The 26,879-nt window shown below is 37.3% G+C and overlaps 1 protein-coding gene across 1 annotated transcript in view; it reads right to left on the bottom strand.

Annotated features, from left to right (window-relative positions):
* The window catches only part of LOC117330865, a 40,505-nt gene continuing 13,626 nt past the window's right edge, over positions 1 to 26,879 (bottom strand). The window contains exons 3-5 of the mRNA XM_033889404.1: positions 18,507 to 18,751; positions 12,403 to 12,535; positions 1 to 1,008 (exon numbers count right to left, since the gene is read on the bottom strand). Coding sequence (XP_033745295.1) covers positions 833 to 1,008; positions 12,403 to 12,535; positions 18,507 to 18,751 — 554 coding nt within the window. The 3' untranslated portion in view covers positions 1 to 832. The remainder of the gene's footprint in view (positions 1,009 to 12,402; positions 12,536 to 18,506; positions 18,752 to 26,879) is intronic.

Here is a 26,879-nt window from a genome sequence, read left to right on the forward strand (position 1 = left end):
TTATACAGTGAGGTGGAAATAAATCGCTCGATGACGCCCGAGAGTTTTTCATAAATAGAGCAAATGTGTCTGTCTGAACAGTTAAATATCTGCCCAATACAAATTCTAGATACTTATTAAATTTCTTAAACTTTTGCTTACTCGTCCGATTATTGCTCGAGGTCGAAGAGTATTAATTGATAAAGACCTATTTCCACCGTTTTTATTTATTCAATAAGAAATTGACAACATATATTCACACTGCAATATTGCCTTTCGAAAAATCATTCATAAAATGACGGAAATGACAGAAAACTTCCTTCAAACAATTTAACAGTTCAAATGAAAATTTGTTTTTCCCATGACCAGCTTTTACAGATGGAGCCTACATGAGGCTACAAGCGACAGTCACAATGTTTTGCGTCACGCTGTCAAAACTTTCACATGAATAAAAAAATAAAGTTACTCGCCAAAAGCGAGTGATATTCGCCTCACTTGTAAATTTTCCACAAGTTCGATAAAATGCGTTAAGTGGCTATGTAAGGATGAATCGACCTAGCCTGTACAACCGAAAAATGACCTGTCAACAAAGTGGTAATCTTTGTACTGGTTCGGATATCGATGCCCGTGGCGGGTTCTGACGTTACAATGAGCCAAGTGGGCTTTGCCCTTTACTCCGCCATATTAGATCCTTGCGGATTCTCGTGTTGCTTCATTCGCTGTAACTTACGGTTTTTGCACAATCAAATACGTGCATACTTTCACACACGCTTGAGATTTAAATTTTTCATCAAAGCATGTTAGCGAAGAAACTTCCTGTTTTAACACGCATGCACACTTGTGACTTCCGGTTCTATACACATGTTTCACGGTCAGGGTCTGGAGGAGGGAGAGGCGCATGTACAGGAGGAGGTTTCCTCCATCGCCGTTTCCGGATCCGGAACATGATCACAACAACAGCAACGACTGTTACGATAACAGCGCCCCCTAGGACCCCTCCGACAACCGCAGCCAATAGAGGAGGTTCATCTGAAAAAAGGACAAAAAAGGAATAACCTCTTGTTTATATGAACACAAAATTACTGCGGTTATGTAAAAGAATCACATAAACGCGGCTTTATGATATTCTGAAATATGAAGTCCGAGAGAAAGACAACACGATATGTCTCGCTTACCTATTTATAATGGACCCTGATAAGTAAGACAAAATATCGTATGACAAATATACCTTTAAATCTAAAAGGAATGTGGTTTCTTTAGCAAACGAAAATCACGTTTCAATTTTTATAACATATGATCTATACGCTATGATGACGTACAATGTACATGTATACCAGAATAATGTATTAATGTTCTATACAATATGATGACCTAAATGTATACAAGAATAATGTATTAATGTTCTATACAATATGATGACCTAAATGTATACAAGAATAATGTATTAATGTTCTATACAATATGATGACCTAAATGTATACAAGAATAATGTATTAATATTCTATACAATATGATGACCTAAATGTATACCAGAATAATGTATTAATGTTATATACAATATGATGACCTAAATGTATACCAGAATAATGTATTAATGTTATATACATTTTACAATATGATGACTTAACTGTACATTATAACAATGTATTTGATAACAAAATATAATATTTTAGTGGGACCATATTATGTCTATGATAACATTACACAGTTTAACAGCTGTCCTGCTTACTTGTTACATACCATAATACAAAGAATGAGATATTTTGTCATTTCCGTACAAACATATTCCAAGAAAACACACTTAAGAAACTATATTGAAGTGACTGTCTTTGAGAGAATTCAATCGCCAGGTATCCCCTTTCTCTCAAAACTCCCAAAACAACCACCCCCCCCCCCCCCCCCCCCCCCCCCCCACCACCACCACCACCACCCCCCTCCCTCCGTTATTGGAAATCCAAAAATCCATCTTCCTTACACACCACAGCCGCGTCAAATCCTTCAAGGAATTAGGGAGGCGTGCACAGTGAAAAAATCATTTGGTTGACATAGCAGGTGATTAAGGAGCCATATTCGATCAATAAATAACACACAAGTCGCCATTCAGCATGGCAGGCTAACAGACACTTACAGAGGGAAAACATGGGTCATAAAACGGTTATCTGCAGCGAGAGATAGGAGTAGGGGGCAATATTAGGTCGTGATCATCATATCTATAGGGTTGGCATGTCGTGTCTGGTCGTGAGGAAACAAAGGTTGGCACGATTTCAGATAGACAAGGAGGTTTGGTCAGACAAATTAAAACACAGACTCTGTGTGTCTTTTATGCGTAAAAGTTGGCGGCTTCTCAGCCATCCAATTTTCTCAACAAAAAAAAAAATAAAAAAATAGAACAGTATTTGTCTAGTGTAGAGTATCAAGCACAGTAATACTACGAGCACGATAAGTACAGACACAAACGTTAGTTTTAGCTTGAACGTGCAATGTACAGCTGAAACAATTCACTAAACATGCACTGCTGTGCTATGCCAAGTCGGCGAGTTTAGCTTATTTTGTTTAACGTCCTATTAACGGCCAGTGTCATTTGAGGACGTGCCTGGTTTTTGAGGTGGAGAAAAGCCGGAGTACCCGGAGAAAACTCACCGACCTACGGTTATTACCGGGCATCTGCCCCGCGTGAAATTCGATATCGCGACCCAGAGGTGGAGGGCTAGTGATAAAGTGTCGGGACACCTTAACCACTCGGCCACCGCCGCCCCTCCAAGTCGGCGAGCTGATCGGTCAGCATACACTCAATATAAAGAAATTAATCTCATTTGATATAAACATCAGTCCAAACATATTCCTCCTTTCCAACTTTCTTGTAAAGACGGTTTCTTTATTGCTCTCGTTTTCAGTTATTCACCATGCCAGCTTAGTGAAGTTGTTCCAATCTGTAATTTTTTATGTTAAGTCTTTGCCTTGCAAGAGGTATGATTGGGCGGTTTGCGAGTTCACCAAGGAACAGACAGAAACGATAAAAAAAAAACAGTGTTCCCAGGTACTGCAATATGTGCATCAGACCGACTTTGGCCCAATGTCCTCTTATATGAAGAACCCTTTTCCAATCCCTCCTCACATTTAGTCATCTCCTACAATGGCATGCAGTGTGTTACAGGCGATCCCTTGGGTGGCTGGTTACGGCTATTTCGTGTTGTGTCTCAATCCGCCAAAGCAAGATTTATTAGATAAAATGTCGTTTTGTCGCGTTTTTTTTTACCGCGACAACACGCCAATATGACATTTCGAACACGCAAATCAACGTGCATGGAATGGTGTGTGGGCGTGGTAAAATGGTGTGTTGGCGCGGTAAAATGGTGTGTTGGCGCGGTACAATGGTGTGTTTGCGTGGTAAAATGGTGTGTTGGCGCGGTAAAATGGTGTGTTGGCGTGGTAAAACGGTGTGTTAGCGTGGTAAAACGGTGTATTGGCGTGGTAAAATGGTGTGTTGGCGTGGTAAAATGGTGTGTTGGCATGGTAAAACGGTGTGTTGGCGTAATAAAACGGTATGTTGGCGTGGTAAAACGGTGTGTTGGCGTGGTAAAACGGTGTGTTGGCGTAATAAAACGGTGTGTTGGCGTGGTAAAATGGTGTGTTGGCGTGGTAAAACGGTGTGTTGGCGTGGTAAAACGGTGTGTTGGCGTAGTAAAACGGTGTGTTGGCGTGTTAAAACGGTGTGTTGGCGTGGTAAAATGGTGTGTTGGCGTAGTAAAACGGTGTGTTGGCGTGGTAAAATGGTGTGTTGGCGTGGTAAAACGGTGTGTTGGCGTGGTAAAATGGTGTGTTGGCGTGGTAAAACGGTGTGTTGGCGTGGTAAAACGGTGTGTTGGCGTAGTAAAATGGTGTGTTGGCGTGGTAAAACGGTGTGTTGGCGTAATAAAACGGTGTGTTGGCGTGGTAAAATGGTGTGTTGGCGTGGTAAAACGGTGTGTTGGCGTGGTAAAACGGTGTGTTGGCGTAGTAAAACGGTGTGTTGGCGTGTTAAAACGGTGTGTTGGCGTGGAAAAATGGTGTGTTGGCGTGGTAAAACGGTGTGTTGGCGTGGTAAAATGGTGTGTTGGCGTGTTAAAACGGTGTGTTGGCGTGGAAAAATGGTGTGTTGGCGTGGAAAAATGGTGTGTTGGCGTGTTAAAACGGTGTGTTGGCGTGTTAAAACGGTGTGTTGGCGTGGAAAAATGGTGTGTTGGCGTGGTAAAACGGTGTGTTGGCGTGATAAAACGGTGTGTTGGCGTGGTAAAATGGTGTGTTGTCGTGGTAAAATGGTGTGTTGTGGTAAAATGGTGTGTTGGCGTGGTAAAACGGTGTGTTGGCGAGGTAAAATGGTGTGTTGGCGTGGTAAAATGGTGTGTTGGTGTAATAAAACGGTGTGTTGGTGTGGTAAAATGATGTGTTGGCGTGGTAAAACGGTGTGTTGGCGTGGTAAAACGGTGTGTTGGCGTGGTAAAATGGTGTGTTGGCGTGGTAAAATGGTGTGTTGGCGTGGTAAAATGGTGTGTTGGCGTAATAAAACGGTGTGTTAGCGTGGTAAAACGGTGTGTTGGTGTAGTAAAACGGTGTGTTGGCGTAATAAAACGGTGTGTTGGTGTGGTAAAATGATGTGTTGGCGTGGTAAAACGGTGTGTTGGCGTGGTAAAACGGTGTGTTGGCGTGGTAAAATGGTGTGTTGGCGTGGTAAAATAGTGTGTTGGCGTGGTAAAATGGTGTGTTGGCGCATTGGTAGGTTGAAGGAGTGATAAAAAAAATACCCTGGCTCTCGACCTCTCTCTATATGAGCTGAAATCCTAACACCAGGGTAAAGGGAAATTCCAGCCAGCCTGAGCCAGCACGATACCCTTTACTATTATACATAACTTATGTCTGTACATAACTAGTTTGAGGTTTGCTTTTCTGGTTTATCGCCCCGTGAACAGCCTAGATCATGTTGAGGCGGGGGTCCCTTTGTAGTAGTTAGTGGCTACCTCAATTAACACTATACGGAAGGCCCGTCACAAGCCACCCAGAGCAATTAGGGCAAAGTGTCTTGCTCAAGGATACAACCACGTTAGCTCTGACCGGTCCGGTTCTCAGATTCCCGAGAAACAAAAGCCGACAAGGGTAGGGAAGGTCGAACCACGCACCTCGGATCATCACCTGAGGTTACGTGGCCGGCGCTCTAACGCTATCGAGACCCTTTACAATTTTGAGGGGACATCATATCTGCTTACAATATCAGTTCACAAGACAGATTTTTGCATCGCATGGCCTCAATCTGGTTTCAGTGATATTTAAATGAACTCATGCCCCCTGATGATTGCCCAGACGAAACCCAGTAGAAGCAATATGATATTGTTGAGTAAGCAAAAATCGGCGACCCCGTATTTTATTGATAAATTGTGCTTGGGGACCAGGAATGTTGGTTGTTTTATCAACTCGACGATATTGTCACCAGACAGCGTCTATGTTGTGTCAACAATACAGCCCTTATCTACTAGACTGGATGGATACGTCGTTTAAAAATTCCGTCCTCTTTCACACATCGAGGTCGGCAAGATCTAAATTTCCCACCGGTTGTTCAAATGATCAACAGTCTGCACTGCTCATTCAGAGTCGAAACAAATTCGAAAAGGGCAACATTGGCTCGCGACCAATATGGATTAAAGTTGACTGAATATGAAGATATTTGACACGTTCATACTTACGAAATATCAACTTCAATTACACAAAATCAACTATTTCACAAATATATAAACACACAATAAAACTTTATGCTTGAAAAAAGCTTACAATACTAGCAGACACAATGGTAAAAATCTTCGTGAATACATCAGCCATTATTTGAAGGGGACTGGAATTATTCATTCTACTCTGCCATTACTCACGTGTACCTCACCTGACACACCCACAGACGAAAAGATCCAAATACGAAAGCGAGGCTATTAATTATACATTTGTACGACAGATTCATCATAAATCACTCCTGGCAAATCCGGATTCTTAGTCCGCATTCGGGTTATATATCACATGTCTCCGAAGAAAGTGACCTGCCTTTTCGCGACTAGTATATCTCGGGCACTTCCTACGATATATCACATTGATGTTACGTTGACTCAAAGTTTTGTTAGCTTATCGCCCTAAAGCTCCAAATGAAAAATCATACAAAATAGGCGATAAGGGTAAATATATCAGACAAATTTCAATTTCGGTAAAATTATAATTGTGTTGTCTCTCGTTAAGTATGAATAAATGAAATATCTAAAGTCAGATTTGATGATTGAGTAGAAGATAAAACCCATTCATGCAACCGGAACCGGAAATACGACCAGAATCGGAACTTATTAGCATTACAACATAATGAGTCTTGTGTTTGGTAGACAAGATTGCGTTGAACTTCATGTGGAGTTTAATTTTTCAATATAACACAAATATAACACAACTATTGTACAACATATGAATTGTCTGGTGAGAACATATCTACAGCCTTTTCAATTTTGAATTTGAATTTTGTTTAAGATAAAATGTAAAATATATCTTTCGTACATGTGATTGTAAAGAAAACTGGACTTTGAACAACATTAATTGGATCTTTAAAAGTAAAATAAATATCACAGAGGGTTGAATCTCGATCGATAAACGACAGTCGGTCGTTTCCTTTAATTTTACGATTTCTCATTGAGTAGAATATTCTACAGATTCAATGAAATTTTAATGACTCTGGTGAAATTGAAAGATTTATATGCATCCTGGCGGAAGTTTTGTTTTTTTAACCAATAAAACATTTAACTTTGAAACAGAATGTGTATAAATCACACGACAGCTTGTTTCTATGTTTTATTTAAGAGCTTCGGTTTGTAACTGATTAATAAGATATGAAGCAGGCATATAAAACGGCCATTTTGCTGAATGTCGCTATAAAAACTGTTGGATATTTCATTTCGTTTTGTATGAAGTATTGTATCAGTATTCAAGTCAAAGATAACAAACATCACTGCAAAACAAATATCAACGAGCGTTTTAAAATTCATTCATAGAGAAACCAATGAAATCAAACATTTCCTGCATCATTTCGTAAATTGAAGGCTCATCTATCATACTTACAATCAGAATTATGAAAATCCAAGTAAATGTTCATGCCGAACATTAAAGAAGAATATCTCATGATAAGATGGTATAGATGAATGCAAAATGTTCATGTTGTCTTCCTCAAGATACATTTCTCGTTGTTACATGTTCATTAATATTCCTGGTGAGCTTCGTTTCCACTGCCCTGCTTTTTATTTTGAGGAACATGACATTTCCTTGAATGAATTGATCTAGCTGTACATAGCTACTAATGTCGATGAAATATACTACCCTTACCCTTCCGGAACGTCTGACCCATTCTTCCGTATAAATGTATGTTTCATTGATATGTTGCCCTCGTTATTGTAAGGATTCATGTATTCATGTTGGCATCCCACTGTTGTTGACGGCAATCTCTAAATAAAATCAACTTTTGTATAAAAGGCAAGAAAGACTTCTCAGAGATAGCAAGTCAACAAATAATAAAATGAAAAAAAAAATCCTTACTAGTGCTGAACACCATAGTCCCGCCGGTGCATACAGGGCGTAAGAATTGTACCTGCTGACCTACCGCCCCATTGCCTGATCGTAAGAGGCGACTTAATTTTGGTTCTTATATTTTCAATACTTTCTAAACAACTTTCTTCCAACTATGTCTCCCTTGTCATTGCCTCACGTTTAGCCTATAGCTGAAGCATTCACCCCTGTGAGGAAAGCTTTGGGTTCTGACTGAGACCTACTTGAAGTCTATGAAAATAGTAATTGCCTCCCTTGTAAACGCTCAGCATTCTGGGAGTGGGCTGACTGGTACGCCAGTTGTCAGTATGGGATGTCCTGCTGGGTGTCTTCTGCAGTATGCTTCAGTGAAGTAGCACTGTAAAATCGGCATCAGTATCGAGCTATCACAAGGTGACAAGTACAACCAAACACCAGCCTCCTAAAACACACACATTCTCACTAACCACATACAAATATCTCGCTCACATGGGCGACTGTCCTTGAATGACCTTAGCTGTTGATAGGACGTTAAACAATACAAAACAAATCCTTCAAAGCCTGTTGAAACGAGGAGAAGCCGAACACAGTTTTTTTTTTTTTATTATTTTTTATTTTTTTTTAAACATAATGCTGAATTCAAATCTAATACCAAGCAATTGCTGTTTAAGAATTGAACCAACCTGATACTTTTCGATTATCGACAGTGTGCAATCACAAGAGCAAATATTACTGCTACACAGAGATGGGAAGGTTTCAGAATATAGACATTGCGTTCAGTTTGTACTTGGTCAACGAAGGTCTCGTTCTAGAGTTGGGCGACGGATGTCCAGAAAACAATACTGTCTGTTATTGTATATAACACCGTGTATGGAATCAATGGCCCCTGGAGCGGAACTCCGTTAAAGGGGCACTCCTTCGTTCTGACATCAGAAACATGCACAATTTCTATTGATGAAATCTATGTCCGAACGATGATTATATGAGGGTTTGTGCCAACAAGTGATGAAATTAACGCCGAAATGTACAGGAAAAAGGCGTATCGTATACAAATACCGTATTTCTTTGCGGTAATTAGTGATATTCGGGTCGAAAGAATTTTCAGGACTTTTTAATTGGAAGAATCTTGGTTTATCTTGAGAGTAAAACTTTCCTATTAATGAAAAAAAAACTTATTATTTGGAAAAAATACATATTTTCCAGTAAGTTTAATTTAGACGACCTAAACTTATTCCAACCGAAGGAATGTCCCTATAAAACACTTTTTTAAATTATGATGTCATGTCATAGTGATGATATATTTCGGTAGATCCGAAGTGTTTGGGTCAATTATAAGAGAAATTGGTCTGCGTTTAATCACTGGCCATCCTGTGCTGATGTGATGGTGCCCTTGTGAAAGACATTTATCCCCAATTGCCACTGGACAGCTGCAACGGAACATTTGTCTGCTGTTCTCTTAGGTAGCCACCATCTACTACATGAACGCATGCGTTAAAATATCACTGGTAGTTCAGGAGGCGATAAACGCATCAAACAAACAAACAAGTAATCAATTTCAATTTGTCTTTGCTTCCAAGTATTTCTTCGATGAAGACGCAGTAGATATTTGAGGAAAAATTGCAAGCAAGTTAATCTAAAAAACGATGTTGCATGCAACATGCAATTCTCTTGTAATGTCAAATCAAGAAAGGTCGATATTACGAGCAAATGTATATAGATCTTCGAGGTTTTTCTCGTCGTAGTAGCTATAAAGTATGAGTTTAAGTACACTTAAACAAAAATGATATTTATAATGCCCGCATAACACATATCAAGGGGTCAAAACCCAGTCCTGGGAAGACGGGAATACTGCGAGTTCACTTCGATTGTTTTTGCTGCAATCTCACAAGACACAAACTATTGAGACAAGTAAATAGCATGCGATGTAGGTTCATATAATCAGTCTTGTATGCGAGGGTTAGAGTTAAACCATCCCTTAACGAGAAGAGATATGTAAGTTGTTGGAGTTCAAAAAGGAGTTGCGTACTGAGAAATGAAAAAAGGCAAATAGAGAAATAAGAGTTGCGAGTCTTGAGAAATAAGATATACAAGTTGAGAACTGAAAGTTGTGAGTTGTGAATAGAGAGGTGTCAGTTGAGAACTGAGAAACGTGACTTTAATAATGAGAAATGTGAGTTTAAGAATGAGAGTTGCGAAATTAGGAATGAGAGTTACATGTACGAGTTTAGGAATGAAAGTTGCTTGATGAGGAACGGGAGCTTCAAGTTTAGGAATGAGAGCTGCGAGTTTAGGAATGCCAGTTAAGAGTTTTGAAATGAGAGTCGCGAGTTTAGGAATTAGAGTTGTGAGCTTAGGAATGAGAGGTGCGAGTTTCGGAATTAGAGTTCAGGAATGAGAATTTAGGAAACAGTGTTGCGAGTTTAGGAATGAGAGATGCGATTTTAGGAATAAGAGTTGCGGATTCAGGAATGAGAGTCGCGATATTAGGATGAGAGCTATGAGTTTTGGAATGATTTTTGTGTTCTGCTCCATTTTAACTCATTAATTCTTTTATGTCTGTGTCATTGTCGCCCTGTTCTAACGCTTCACTAAGTACCTTATATATAACAAGTAGCAGCATTGTTCTAGTCTTCGAACAAGACAGGAAATAGAAAACCTAATACTGATCAATCTTCATTTCATACTTAAACAATTTGGTATTTCCAAATACCACTGCACGCTCATTCACGTCTGTGTGGTGTAATCAATCAGAGGAGTCTCGAATGACGCCAAATTGGCGAGACTTTTGGGAGACCTCTTAGTTTATTCATCTCGATCCATAATAATTACGAAAAGTTTGCTTTTTTAAGATTCTTTTTGTAACTTGTCACTGATTCACTAGTTATCTTCAAAATTTCACTTACACCACGTATTAAATAATAGTATTCACTACACCACGAGTTAAACAACAGTATTTGAAATCTGCTAGCATCTTGGCCCGATGAAACCGCGAGGCTTGAATGTTCATTCAAAATGCGATTTATAAAAAAAAATCACATTATAATAGTAATGCTGTAGTTTAAACTGTCGAATACACCGGGAATGTTGAAAAACAAGCGCGAAATCAAAATATCTTTTTTTTTAGGTTTTTGATTAACAAAGATAAGGTTGAATTTCCCTTTTGAATTGTTACAGCAGAGAAAAAAACCCGTTTATTTTTTTTCATGTTTAATATTTGCCTTGAGTTTAATCGCGCCTTCATTTTGTGCGTCGGAAATACAATATTATTCAGCTATAAATAACGTTGATGTTTTTGATATGAATATGTATTTCTGTTACAGTGCCGAAAACGATTACAGAAATTAATACATCCTTATTAAATTTTATTACACGATATTTACAGTATCGAGTGTTTCGTAGCCCTTTCTGTGCCCATTGTTATTTTAACAGACATTCATTTCCATAGTCAATTTTAAGTATACAGTTGTTATGCGATATCGAGCGCCCGTCTTCTGACACGAAATTAAAATTGACACTTTTCAATATTTGTATTTAGAATTATTCCTCCCACCATGGTAAAAAAGTATGATTTACTGTGTAATTTGCCAATGACCTGAAATAATATCGCAGGCACCAGCATTGACTGAGTAGTTCCCGAGTTTCCTTGAATCAAATTACCAGTACAAGGCCAACGGAAGCTAAAATCTAGTTAGAAGCGAGCAGAATGTCTTCTTGTTACGCTGCGCTATACTGTTAAAAGTTCAATTTGTTAACACATCGAATGATTGTAAAATCAGTAAAGGTCGAAGGAATATAAATGCACGTTTTCGTTTGATGCTTTTAGCTCTAAAAATGCGAATTTCACAAAAAAAAAAAAAAAAAAAGAGAGAGAGAGAGAGAAAAGAAACGTTATTTCGATTCTTTTCGGTTCGGGCATTTCCATGTACTGGTTTCGATAATTGATTTAAAACGAGAGACTTTAAATCTGAAAAAGGAGAAAATGAATGCGTAATCTGCGGAAATTGATCAGGATATAAAAAAAAAAAAAAAAAAAAAAAATGGTGCCGTCGACAGAAACCTAATTTCCATTGCGTAGCGTATAATCTTAGTTGCGTGGTTGATGGGATATTTCTAAGCTTCACCGGAAGACAGAAAACGCCATTAACACCGTGTGCTTCCGGTATTTGAGTGATTTTGCCGAGGCTTCCTTTTATTTAAGTTTTTATTCTTCCCTTTTCAAACGTTATATTGAAACGTAATCCATGTCGCACAGAAGCTTCTCTTGCTTTGGCATTTGGATGATCCAATTAAGTGGAAAATACAAATCCGAAAGAGACCATATCGTATAGCAAGAGACCAAATCGTATATATATATATACATATATGTCAATTAGTAATAACGACAGTACAGACAAGTAAATTGTAGAATTTTCGAGGCAATCTGCCCCTTTATCAAGACACAGGTAAATTACATACAATCACATATAGACATAGAACATGGAACAGTTACACAAATATAGTAGGTATAAACAACAATAATTTTTTTTATATCCGAGAAAATACATGATGCAATTATTTAAGCCATAACATTAATGAACTGCCTTTTTATAAGGAGACGTTTTAATTTCTTATCGTCGATCAGTATTGATCACTCATTTGTTTTTTAATTAGTGATAGTACATATAAAATAGACGACAACAACAAGAACAAGAACAAGAACAAAAACAACAACAACAATAACAACAACAACAACAACAACAACAACAACAACAATAACACATGACTGGTCTATAATGAAAAATACCATTGTCTAAAACGATAATTATGTCATAAATATTATGCACAAAGGTCTACAAGAAGTCACGACATACTTACAATCATACGTTTTCCTCGCCGTCACCATGAGTCGTACAACGGAGGTGGAAGTACGAAAGTTGCTGAATGAGATGATGAAGTTCTCATTTTCCACAGCACAATACTTTCCAGGCCCAAATCCGCATGAATAGCTCTACAAATAAAATTATTCAACAGTTTTATAAGAAGTTAAGCATTGATGTCATTTTTTTTAGTTTCATCGGGGTATGAAACAAATTTTGTTTGCAAATTGTATGAATCCGCGTAGCGGATTCTTACAGAAGTTTGTAAAAAAAATTTGTTTCATACCCCGATGAAACTAAAAAATAATTGACATCAACGCTTATAATTAATTTTTGAAAATGATTTTCTAATTTAAAACATGTTTTATGTACAATTTTACTGGTTTTGAATGGGATTCTTTTTCTCAAATCAATACGCAACGTCAATTGTCGTATTGTGACGTCACATTTTTCGCGCCATTCTCGGAATTTCTTTCATAGAAGAATGAAAAGAATTTTTCGACCTATCACATTTGAGTATTTACCATGAAAACAAAGAAAAATTAATTATAAGATGATGTTATGTTATTTTCATAATTCTCATGCCCGTATAAGCATTTGTGAATAGCACGCGTCATATTTAAAATGCACATTGTATGTTCGGCGCGACAGCTCTATTAAAAACCAACTCGCAGTTGTGTAAAACAGTGTGTATATACGTATAGAAAGTAATAAGCTGCTTTCTTCGCTCACTTGCCCAAAAATACAGTTGACATTCATATTGCCTTTATATAATTGACAGCAATTCAGCACTTAAAAAATTGTTAAAATCACACATGGGGATATTTATTCAAGAATTTACACTTTTAACGACAGAGTTCTTCTAGGAAGCAGTGAGGGAAAATGTCACCACCTTGTCGAACACCTTTGAATATTTTGAATTCACCATTTGAATACCAATCAATAATCATTCACTGGGGTAAACACTGTACAGTTGATTAATTTTGCGATGCTAATATTCCTGCATAACTGAACAAGTTCGCGTTAAACATGTACAGTACACAGGTATATTTGCGTCTACATTGATTTTCGTGGACGAAACATTTTAAGCACATATTATAAGATCAAACTCCTTGATTTAAACAAAGAATATAATTTTGCAACGAGCATCTCGCTTTCCCGAGCTCTCAGCAGGAATTTTCCAGCTTGCATCTCGAACTTTCCAACTCGAAATTCTTCGACATTCGAAGAAAGGAAACTTTTTTTTTATTGATCGCATTCATTGAAATATAATCCTCTGTAAATGATATCGATTTGAGAAAGTAACCTTTTCGTACTCCGTTTTTCTTTTTAAAATTGCCGTATTTGCAATATCTCTTAATTTGTATTATAAATGCTAGATGTATTTATAGCGCCTTACGAGATTTTCCTGAAGCCGCGGACGTTCACACTTAGAATTTTCTCATTATCTATTTAATGACTTATCTTGACAAATAACCGTTAGGAAAACGATAAAATATGGCGGAAAATTGAAGAGAAATTGTGAAAATGAACGCAACAATGGTTTCATGTCTGTTTGAAATTAACCTGGCATATTCACGTATGCGCGTGATCTGTCCCATACCTATCACATTATATGCTATTCTAGAAGACAAACTTAAACATTTCAAGCCAATCTCGTGCTCAATCGGGATTCATTTGTTGCTGGTACGCAAAGTCAGAAACAACGTTATCAGTAGTCTTGGGGGAAAATCACAAATTTTATGCAAAATTATAGACTTTTGATAAGGCGTATACAATAATGTACATGTTTTTGTTAACCCGAGAGAAATATTTTATTGTTGGCCCGGATGGAAGCTTGCGACAGGTTTTACTGTGGGAAAAAAAAACTATTACTCGTGTGAAAAACCCACGTCGTCGGGAAAACAAAGCTCTTAGGAGTTCAGAATGCCAAATTAAATAAAAACAAACGTGTTTGGGGTTCAGAATATCAAACAAAATGAAAACAAACATGTTTGGTTAAGAATATCAAACTTAATGAAAACAGAAATTGTCATGGGTTCAACATATTAAGCTTAATAAAAACCAACATGTTAAGGATTCAGATATCCAATTAAATGAACGTTTCTTTTATTTTGTAAATATATTGTAATGGAGACGACTCTTTGTTTATGAGGTCACTCTGTTGAGACATATCGAAAAATGAATTGACGAAAATTAAATTGTTCTTTAAAAAAAACTCTCACAACTGGAAAGACGTCTTTGGGTGAAGAGACATAATCACATCTGAAGACCGCTATTTCTGATCAATAGCTCAATCTTAGTCAAAGTTTTCGAATATTTTTTTTTTTTTTTTTTTTTGTCGTCTGTTATTACGTTTTTGTATGACGAATCGATGGCGACAAAGAAATAAACTAGTTATTACATTATTCGAGGTCATGTCATTCAAAATAGTTTTTAATTTTCTGTAGAAGCATTAAACATATTAACGGCTCAAATGATGCGGGTTTCTCTTTCTCTTCCAGCCTTCACCGGCAAGGGATATAACAAAATCAGGCACACAATTTTCGTACAATGTGTTGTGTTTTTGAATTTGTTGTATTGAATTTGAGTTTATTTCGATGGAAAATAAATTTATCAAAATTTAATTCAATTGACATTTACAAAATTTAAGAAAAGATTCTATTTACTAATATCATGTTTTCTGTAGCGATAACATGTCAATTTCCTTGGTTCGATAAGAATATATGTTAGACAATAAACCAACCGATTCAACACGAGAATAGTTTTGATCGAATCATTTCTTCAAATGTTTTCGCAAAACTTTCAATACACAAATCCTACACACGCTGAAAACTGATTTGTTGTTTGATAGCTTATGGGCTTCAAGGTTATTTAGTAAGCATACACATAAAACAAATTCGTGAGTGACACATTCCATCGAATTGAAATGGAAAATAGCACGTGACAGATGTGAAATCAAATTTAATTTACCTAAATCAAACAAAATATAGTCTGTTTATACATCTGAAGAATCTTCTAGGTGGAACTGTTGAAATATTCATGAGTTAGCGGCTGTGTTTTGAGCCCGGCCTGCTATATGGGGATGATATTAAATTGTTTCTGTGTGAGTCGATGTTAAATATTCCGTGGTTTAAGTTTACTTAACTGGTTTGGAACAATTGATCAACGTGTAATTAGATTTATACTCTCGTAAAACGTCCGTCGGTGAAACTTGTTCTCGCATTCCAGGTGCAACTAGTCGATAAAATGTGTTTCCCAGACATCGGCAGTACTGGAACGCGCCAAGATAATTCAGATTAGTAAAAGTGGGTAGCTTCAGTCTCGGGAGTGTTACTACGTCTACCAAACAACATCACACAGGTTACTTTCAGAGACATTTGTACAGTTGTAACATCTGACACCAGGCCGTCCCTCACATTAGTATTTGACCTTCAGCTGTGACCTTGAACTTGACGTTATGTTCGTGTTCATAATTTCAAAACCTCAGATCCAGTTTAGTAAAAAGATACTATTGGTGTACGTAATAATATCACGCTTTGTCTGCTAGGAGAAGTCAGCTCAAAAGGTTCAATGCACGTAGTTGTACTGTGATGAATATTTATAATATGTACACAATTCGCATCCATGTATATATATATACATTGCGATCTAGGTATTCAGATATTCTAATAGATGACTTCCACTATGATTATGTCAGGGTATCGGGCCGACCATCACTGCGCCACTGAAACGTTCTTTTTTAAGAACGCGGATGTAGCGCAGCGGTATAAGCTGCGAGTATTTCTGGCTAGGCGATTTGGTGCTGTAGATCGTGAGTTCCGAGGCCCGGTCAGGGCACGAGTCATGAAGTTGTCTCCCTTGGTAATTTGTGTTACTACGTAATATCTATGTAATCCGATGGTTTCTGATGTTTCAGACGCCTTTTGAAAATCTTACATGTGTCAACTATCATTAGAACTATTGACATAGTGAAAAGGGGACCTGACGAGATCTCGCGTGACACAGGACAATCCTCGTTCTGAAAACAGCTTCCGGTGAGACTCATAATCACGTGATTCACATGAAATGCATATGGCTGTGCAATGTTTGGAAATCTCGGAGCACAGGGGCATGTCTAGTCTTATAGTAAAAATGGCCAGAAATACCCTTATATATATATATATATATTGACTATAGGTATTTCTGGTCATTTAGACTAGACATGCCCCTGTGCTCGGATGTGTGTCGACCCATATCAAATTTTTAAAAGGCCGATAAAATATTAGAAATCTAATCAATGTAGTATGATGGGATAACATATCGTCTTCTTTCTCTGTATGTTGTTCATGATTTTATATATATTTATCGGACAACATAAAGTTAAATAAAACTTGACATTTAAACGTGCTGTTGTATACAAATAACATTTCAGATATATAGTGGAAATGGCCGAGATGGCCAGACAATGATTTGAACTTTGACCCTTGTAGTAATCTTGTTATGATACATTGTACATATAAATTATAAAACATCAATCGACAGTATAGAAGTAACTTAGAAATTATGACATACACTGTGAGTTTAAACTACGGTGGCTGAATAAGGACATACAAAGATGTTTTCCATGTGAGGATCCTAGGTTACTATGTTAGGACTAAAGGTAGCCATGTTAGGACCCTAGGTTACTATGTTAGGGCTAAAGGTAGCCATGCTAGGACCCTAGGTTACTATGTTAGGGCTAAAGGTAGCCATGCTAGGACCCTAGGTTACTATGTTAGGTCTAAAGGTAGCCATGCTAGGACCCAAGGTTACTAAGTTAGGTCTAAAGGTAGCCATGCTAGGACCCTAGGTTACTATGTTAGGTCTAAAGGTAGCCATGCTAGGACCCTAGGTTACTATGTTAGGGCTAAAGGTAGCCATGTTAGGATCCTAGGTTACTATGTTAGGGCTAAAGGTAGCCATGCTAGGACCCTAGGTTACTATGTTAGGGCTAAAGGTAGCCATGCTAGGACCCTAGGTTACTATGTTAGGGCTAAAGGTAGCCATGCTAGGACCCTAGGTTACTATGTTAGGGCTAAAGGTAGCCATGCTAGGACCCTAGGTTACTATGTTAGGGCCCTAGGTAGCCATGTTAGGACCCTAGGGTACTAAGTTATGTATGTAAATGTATCTTAGGTAAAAAAGGGAGACAATCAAATATGATGTAAACAAGGGAGACAATCAAATATACATCTTGTAAACAAGGGAGACAATCAAAGGAATAGTCGAAGCAAGGGAGACAATCATTTATACCCCTTGTAAACAAGGGAGACAATCAAATATACCTAATATAAACAATGGAGACAACAAATATACCTAATGTAAACAAGGGAGACAATCAAATATACCTAATATAAACAAGGGAGACAATCAAATATAATGTAAACAAGATAGACAATCAAATATACCTAATGTAAACAAGGGAGACAATCAAATATACCTAATATAAACAAGGAAAACAATCAAATATACCTTATGTAAACAAGGGAAACAATCAAATATACCTTAGGTAAACAAGGGAGACAATCAAATATACCTAATGTAAACAAGGGAGACAATCAAATATACCTTATGTAAACAAGAGAGACAACCAGATAAACCTAATACAAACAAGGGAGACAATCAGGTATACCTAATCTAATCAAGAGAGATAATTACATATGCCTAATGTAAACAAAGGAGACAATCAGATATACCTAATATAAACAAAAGGAGACAATCAAATATACCTAATATAAACAAGGGAGACAATCAAATATACCTAATATAAACAAAGGAGAGAATCAAATTAACCTTAGGTTAAGAAAGGGAGACAATCATGTATACCTGATATAAACAAGGGAGACAATCAAATATACCTAATATAAACAAGGGAAACAATCAAATATACCTGATATAAACAAGGGATATAATCAGATATACCTAATATAAACAAGGGAGACAATCAAATAAAACCTGATGTAAACAAGGAAGACAATCAGATATACCTAATGTAAACAAGGGAGATATTCAGATATGCCTAATGTAAAAAAGGAGATAAATGAAAAGTTGAAACAATGGGAAACAATAAAATATACCTACCTTAACCAACTGGTTTTGATGGTCGTAGTATTTCATGTGGAACGTGCAGTCACTCACGTGATACTCTGAAGCTTCCACGCACACCTGGTACTGATCGTAAACATCGTTTTCGTTACGACCTTCGAACCCGATCTGGCAACTAAGGGGGAGATTACTCCCCTCCCAAACAATCTCATAGTACTGTGCTTCATTAACTTTGTAAGTATGGAACGAACACCAGCCAACACCAAGATAGATCTCCGTTACTGAAAATCAAATAACAAAGTCTGAGATATACAATTATAAAATAAACATGTATATATAAATATTGACGAAGATTTAAACACCAGCATTATTTTCTTTTATTATTTTTTTCAAGAAACCTAAGACATTTTTTTTACATAAGCTTAGTCATATTAACCTAATTTGCCGTGATAAAGGTCAAATTAATTCGTTTCATTTTTTCTTCTTTTTCTTTGTCTAGTGAAATCCATTAAGAAATAAAAATTTAAAAAAAAATAAAAATAATTATCGGTAAAATAAAATATTTCTTAAAATTCGTCTCCTATTGGCGACGAAGCTATTTTGACTCAATGAATCGGTGAATGTACCCCACAAGGATGTTGAGCGAGTACGGACAGACGGACAGACGGACAGACCACGGGTGTAGTGGTAATTTGAATTGACCATCATCTGATTATAGTGGGCTAAAAATTGTACTGTTGTAATAAAGTCATTTGCGCATTCTTTTAAACCGAATCCGATAGTTTTACTCATAGTCTAGTAGTGAGCGTTATACAACGTGTTTTAGGCACCACTGGATCAATTTCTTTCCGTATTCTAATGATTAAAACCCGGAATTTAAAATATCCATTTGATTTAGGTTTCATTGAAACTCAATAAAATCAGCTGTCGTCGTTGTGCGACAAAGATATGTGACTGAATTGGTTTTGCACTGATCGTACGTATGACATTTTATCCCAAAAATGTCTCGTTCTCACAAATCTTATACCCGAGGGACACTAACGGGCGCAGAAATGAACAATATAAACGTTATGTATAGAAACAAGTGTAAAATCTGTCTGGCGATATAGCTAGGCTGTTACACAATAGAAATATTTCATGAATAGTGAAAAAAAAAATGATATCGAGGTTAATACTGTTGAAGTGAATATTTTAGCGGTGATCTTATATTAGCGATTTTGACACTTGCACGATTTACAGATTTTTATCTTTTATGTGTGGGTGCCAATTAATTAATGTGATAAAGGTAAAAACAACCCGCGAAAATAGATATGTACGGGGTTAAACGTCCTCGTAACAGCCAAAATGATGTCAGACCGGATGTCACAGAGAAACCAAAAGAAAAGAGAAAGACAGAGCGGGCAGGGATGAAACAGGAAAGACAGGATTAGATAATGATAAAGATCACAAGTGTGCTAATCAATTTTAGTTTCGTCAATGTCACAAAATCTTCGAATTTACATGGAGGCACTTTTCGTATGACCAGCGTGTAGTGGGATACAGCCTTAAGCTAAGCATCTCAACCTTAGCAGGAGATATCACCATAGCTTCCTTTCTTCGTACAAAATATAGCGAGTTACAGAAACTCTTCTTCCCCGCTTCTGCAAAATGTATACAGAGTTATAGAGTTTGAAAACAATTGCGTTCTTCTCGGATGTACCGTGACTGTCAGTCCAATGGAATAGCAGTGAACAATCTTGATTAATTAATCTAAAAAAAAAACAAACCTATAGATGCAAAAATTAAAAATTCTCCGCATGAGCGTATTGATTAAGCTTATATAGAAGAGAGATGATGTGATGTTGGGTTGTTGCGTAGAAACCGCTCAATTCCCATGCTGTATTCAGATAATGTGTTATATGGCGGTTACATCACATTATACTAAATTACTACATATAATTGTTAAAATGTTTCGTGGTTGATCCAATCAGACGTAGTTCGCGGGTATTAGATTTCACGCAATCGCGCCTTGTCATATAAGTGTTAAGGTGTCCCGACACTTTATCACTAGCCCTCCACCTCTGGGTTGCGAGTTCGAAACCTACGTGGGGCAGTTGCCAGGTACTGACCGTAGGCCGGTGGTTTTTCTCCGGGTACTTTCCCTCACCTCCAAAACCTGGCACGTCCTTAAATGACCGTGGCTGTTAATAGGACGTTAAACATAAACAAACAAACAGCCTTGTAAAAGTTATACAGTAAAAACTTTTCTAAATTAATTTTTGTTTGTATATGTAGAAAATCAGTGGGAATTAATTTGCGTAGCGTATTTAATGGCCGCGAATATTATCAACTATGCAGTATACTCGGTACACATATGTACAATACTCTACATTAGAAAATCACCCCTGTGGGGGAATAGATTTTATCTTAAAAGAGTCACGTAAATGTTTATCTTACAAATCAACAGAAAAAAAACTTAAATGATTGATAGGTTTTGGAGAACATGTTTAAACACAAAACACCCGGATGTTCCACTTTAAAGATCAGAACGAATCGATAAATCCGGGCACCGCTTTGTCAGTGAGAAGGGGAAGCACTAATTTTGACTCAATAATTGATCACCCAACTGACTCAGAGACAGTCAAACCAGACTTGAAAGCACTCACTGACACGATAATTGATCCGTCGATAATAGCCATGGATAGAGTATCTGAAATATATTGAAATGTATCTCTTTTTAAAGGGAGTTTACCCCGTCTATATTTAAACATCTTCCATCCTCGTCAAAACTTCTTCATAATTGGTGACCTAAATAGTAGAGTATGTGTTTCCCTTGACCGAGTTTCCTCATCGTCGGATACCCACGGTTGATTGCAGTACGCCTCGCTACACTTATCACCCATGGATCAACTCAGTGAAAATTTCACGTTTCAATAGATGCTATTTGATTGGCTCCGTCACATTTTCCTATCGGAATTTTAGCCAATCAAATTGAAGGTAACAAACGCTTTATAGAAATTGTATATCAACAAAAGTGGCGGCGAGTGATCTCGGAAATGTGTTTCAGAAATTTGATATCGTTGGGTTGAAACCATTCAATTTGATTTAAAGATATCTCCATTCCATTTAAATATATATATATATCAATTTGATTTAAATATAGATCCATTTCATAAAGATCATCTCAATTTCATTCACAGAGTTATCTTTCCGCTTCATTTTAGAGGTATATGCCCATTTGATAAGTGTCTCTCTTATGCATACGAAAATAAATTAATGTTAGCGACATATGAGCTAAATTGAAATGACAGGTTGACTGAACAGAAAGAAGAACAGACAAACGTATATGAGAAGACAGAAGGACACAGTCTTATGCATCACAACAAACTGCGGGCGTTTATGTCACAGGTATATATTTCCAACATCACGTTACATATCTTGTTTACGTCCTGATTAACAGCTAGGGTCATTGAACGATGTACCAGGTTTTGGAGGTGAAGGAAAACAGGAGTACCCGGAGAAAAACCACCGGCCTACGGTCAGTACCACGTGGGTTTCGACTCGCGACCCAGAGGTGGAGGGCTAGTGATCATGATGAAGTGTCGAGATACCTTAACCACTCGGCCACCGCGGTCGTGACTCTGCGTCAGGCCCCTGCGAAATGGATGGCTCAAGATCTGGTTACAAAGATAGTTGTATAAAGTATCAGAAACAAAAACCATATATATAGACATTAAAATCAATGTCACTACTACAGAAAAAGACACATTTCATCAGAAATATCTAAGTTTCATTATACAGCGCGGCGGTTGCTGAAACTGAATCTTCCTGCTTTCTGTACAAATATTCAGATCTAGTTTAAACAATGATTAATATATTCAGACAGCTGGGAATTCAAGAAATGTCTAGTTGGTATCAAATGATTGAATTACGACACAGACAGTTTATCAATATAACCGTTAGAGCACATACCCTGTCAATTCTGCCATCATTTCTCTTCCAATTGTTTTTAACAGTTTCGATTTTCTGCCTCTGTGATTTAGATATAAGCTTTCGTAGAATATGATATTGAAAAAGACAATATATTGACATTTAGATTGACACATTTCCCCCAAATATGGGATATAAAAATGTCGGTGTACCAAGACACAATATCATAACTTATCTGTTACGTTTTTCCACTTACAATTAACTCCTTTAACATGTTATATTTGCGAAAACGAAACCTTGAGGGACTTTAATGAATATGTTTAAAGAGACTGGTATGTTATGATGAAGATCAACTTTGCTAGCCAAGGGAGTTCAATATTAAAATTGAGAGTATAGTATTGAGCACCATGCATATGCTAGCAAAGTTTGACAAAGCTTTAATTCTCCAATTGTTTTTTTTTTCTTTATTTAGAAATTATATTGAAACACTGAAATCCGTCGGCTCTGGACTTGCCATACGATATATATATATATATATAAACACACACCAAAAAAAAAAAAAAAAAAAAAAACATTCGGGTTGTACGATGACCGTCATGAATGTTTGCTTCCTCGTTCTCATTGAACCTTCAACTACCTCAAAGTTACGTCTAAAACGAAGCCAAGCCGAGTGTAAATTCATACATTAATAAAGATTACTTTGAATAGAAATGCTTGTTCGATCTATAAACTGAAGCTACAGCACTTGTGATGAATATTTTATAAGGCGGTCGTGTCGTTTCACACGGAAAGGAATAGCGTGCATCTTGGAAATTCAATACTGCAAGATTTGTCAGAGGCACTTGCAATTTTGTTTTATTAATTTCACGCTCAACTTCCGTTCATCTCCATTGAGAACTGTGATCAATTCAATTACGGATAGGTGCCTTTAACATTACCCAAATATCTGGGGAGTAAAATGGGTCAAATGGATGGCGCGCAGATAAATTTCAACATTTCAGTCATACATTTAAAATAACACCTCCACTGTTCTGTTTAAAAGGTCGCCATCTTTTTCCCATAATGCAATGACTAGCTTCGATTCCCGGATGTTGAACCATCACAATGGACTGGGGTGAGATACCTCTACCTGGATCCCATTGTTTCCCGGCTATCGGTCCCACAGGGACTTGACAATTTGTTAGTCTACATTCATTTGGACATTTCCTATTGTGTATAGCACGTTTCGAGACATTTATTTAATTATTTATGTATTTTTTTTTTGCGGGTGGCGGGGGGTTAAAATGACACCACCATCCCTGTTTATTCCCCCCGGGAAGGGTCCAAATACATGAAACCTTTGACATATTATCAAGTCCCTGAGATCTGTCCAGGCTTCCTCTCGTTAGCTAATATAAAGGTCGTAACTGGAACCATTACTTCGCAAATGCTTAATTTATTTATTTGTTTATTTTATCTTTGTCGATACTTGAAAAAAACACACACACACTCACCTGTTCCTTTTTTTTGTACAATATCGCTCTCTCTGGGATTCGAATACTCTAGTTGATTTGTTTTAATACTTATTGAATTAAGTATTTATCTTTCTTGTTACGGTTGAGGTGGCATTCATGCATGGCTTAGGATACCCCGAAGCTACATGTAACGCTTATTTATTTGGTAACTCATCCGGAACTCCTCTGGTGTTCTTGAAAAAAAGAGGAGTTCCGGATGGTTGGTATCCAAAGGAAACCCACGTGGTCCGGTATATAAAGTTCAACACCTAACCCTTTCACGGGTGATCGGGACTCGAACCCTGGTCGCCTATAACTAGGCCAGTGTGTACCAAGAGACCAAACCAAGAAATGGGAGGAGTCATGTAGGCGTTAAACCAGTAACTATTTAACTAACACTGACACGAGATCACAATGTTTGTACGATAGAAGCCCTCTATGAGAGGTTTATGTATGTAATCGGAAACTATGCCAATTAGAAATTCTTAATTAAACATGTAGTGAATTCCCCCCGAGAGAGAGAGAGAGAGAGAGAGAGAGAGAGAGAGAGAGAGAGAGAGAGAGAGAGAGAGAGAGAGAGAGAGAGAGAGAGAGAGAGGTATATTCACACTTGATCATATTTTTCTGAGCAATAAGCTTATTGAAGTTTAATCTACGGAAACGAAGTCGTCTGGTTGCGTTATAGTGGATATCAGCAAAATGGCAAATAAGCAAATAAGCAACAGTATTTATATATCGGACAGATTCGCAAATTTACGTTTTTTATGACTTGTTTTTTAACCGAAAACCAAAACTTCTATAAAATAATTAGCTAAGATGATAATATCAAATATAGTAACAAGTATTTCTATATGATTAACACAGGGGCTGCGATGGTAATATCTCAGGTGAAAATCTGAGGTGCATGGTTGGACGCTTCGTGCTCGTGTCATTTTGTGTGTCTCAGGAAGCTGAGAAACGGGTCTGTGAGGTCGTGGTTGTGTCCTTGGACAAGAAATTTTATCCTTATTACTCTGGATGGAATGCAACGGGCCTCCTGTATGTTGTTCAGTGAGGTAGCCACCAACTACTTCAATGATATCAAACCTAAAAATAACACTGACCGTTCACGGGGCGATAAACACAGCAAACAAACAATGATCAACAAAAGAATGATTATATTAAAGAAGCATGAATCATGAGAAATGCACAACATTAGCATATGGTTTTAAAATATCTCTCTTAGATCAACCAAGGGTGAGAAAATTGATAACCAGTATGATAAATTTGACAGATAACATTATTGCCCTTATCAGAAAATTACCCAGATTTTACGTTTTTTTGCGGATGTGCCAAAGTTTGCTATCGCGATGTAGAGTGTGATATTTCGATATTTTCCCCAAATGCTGTCACGGTAGTGTCGGTTTTGGGCCCTTGGGGGGTTTTACGGTAAAAGGATAGAGTGAACAAAGTGTTGAGTTTGGGACGGACATGTGAGAGGAGATTGAGAGACGGCATCAGAACGTGACGTAGAGGTGATGGAGAGGACAGATGGTGACGGAACATCATTATCTTCCGAACGTTCAACTTGGTGGATCTGATTGGAAAAGGAAAAGGACCATCCAGTTATTGGACATTCTGAAATATTCAGCTGTATTTAATTTGTAGAATGTTTTATATAAATCTAAAGCACATCATTTCACTACACTTTTGTACGGTTAGAATAAGTTTAAAAAAAAAAAAAATAACCTTTGTTTTTTACCTTAATAGTTCGAGAGAAATACGCTTTTTGTATGTTGAAAATCGGTAGGATTTTTTTTATTTTTTTTTTATTTTTTTAACAATCGTCAATACAAATGTAACTCCTTAATGACGATTTTGACAGTGAAAACAAAACATCATTAATTATTTTGTTAATTAATCTTTCTCCTAGGGACATATATTTTCCAGGTGGATGCCGTTCAACATGTTTTTTTAGAAATATTTCCTGGAATTTAATTTTTGGAAGGTTGAACATCCTGTCACACCCGGGATCGTATTAAGACGACCCAGGGGTTGATAAACAGAAAACACAATCTTATCAAAGTTGTTCAAATGAAGACAAAAAGGGTCCTTGCTAATAAACAGACGACAGACAACGATCTGTGTTTTGGTTTTCTGTCATTTTACGTTATTTAGAACAAAACTCGCTTTTAATGATTGAAGCATATTTAGGGTGTGAACTCTTCATGATAATCCAATTGTCGTCGGCCAAATTGCTGTGGGGTTCCTGTCTATTCTGCAGTGAGCGTGAACCGATTACACACAGACGACCGCAGTTTGCAGTCAGATATCATAAAACGTCTTTAAGATTGCACGTTTTGACAAGAAAATGTATTAAAGTGACTTTCTAATGTGATTCTGCTCTCTTCTAATCACCGCCGGACGCATTATGCTTAATATTAAATCGAAAATGTCGACATTTCGGGCTGTTTGTTTATCAGTGAGCACTTTCTGATAATATACACGACAGTTATTATATCTGATAAACTGGGCATGTCGATCTGTACCATTTACTGTGAGTAGTTTTATTCAATGCGTCTAACGACTTTTAAGAACGTCGCATGTTATCGAACGTTCCGTCGATAACAATATAGTCACGTGAGGTGTCGTGACTAATAATTATCACGTGACGTGTCGTATGTAACATAATCGCATTACGTGTCGCAGTATCTAAACATAGCCACGTGACGTGTCGCATCTGCCACGTGTCACGTGATCGCAGTATCTAACCATAGTTATGTGTCGTATCGTATATAACATTGGTCAAGTGGCGTGTCGCAATATTAACCATAGTCACGTGACTTGCCGTATCTAACATTAGTCACGTGATCGCTAATATCTTACCATAGTCATGTATCGTGTGACATCTTGTCACGTGACGTATCCTCAGTATTAAACCATAGTCACGTGACGTGTCGTATCTAACATCAGTCACGATTGCCCCGTGCCGGGTGCCCAGACAGGAATCGAACCGAGGTCTCCGGCG

Source organism: Pecten maximus, chromosome 7 (genome assembly GCF_902652985.1).
Source record: "Pecten maximus chromosome 7, xPecMax1.1, whole genome shotgun sequence".
NCBI classification, from domain to species: domain Eukaryota; kingdom Metazoa; phylum Mollusca; class Bivalvia; order Pectinida; family Pectinidae; genus Pecten; species Pecten maximus.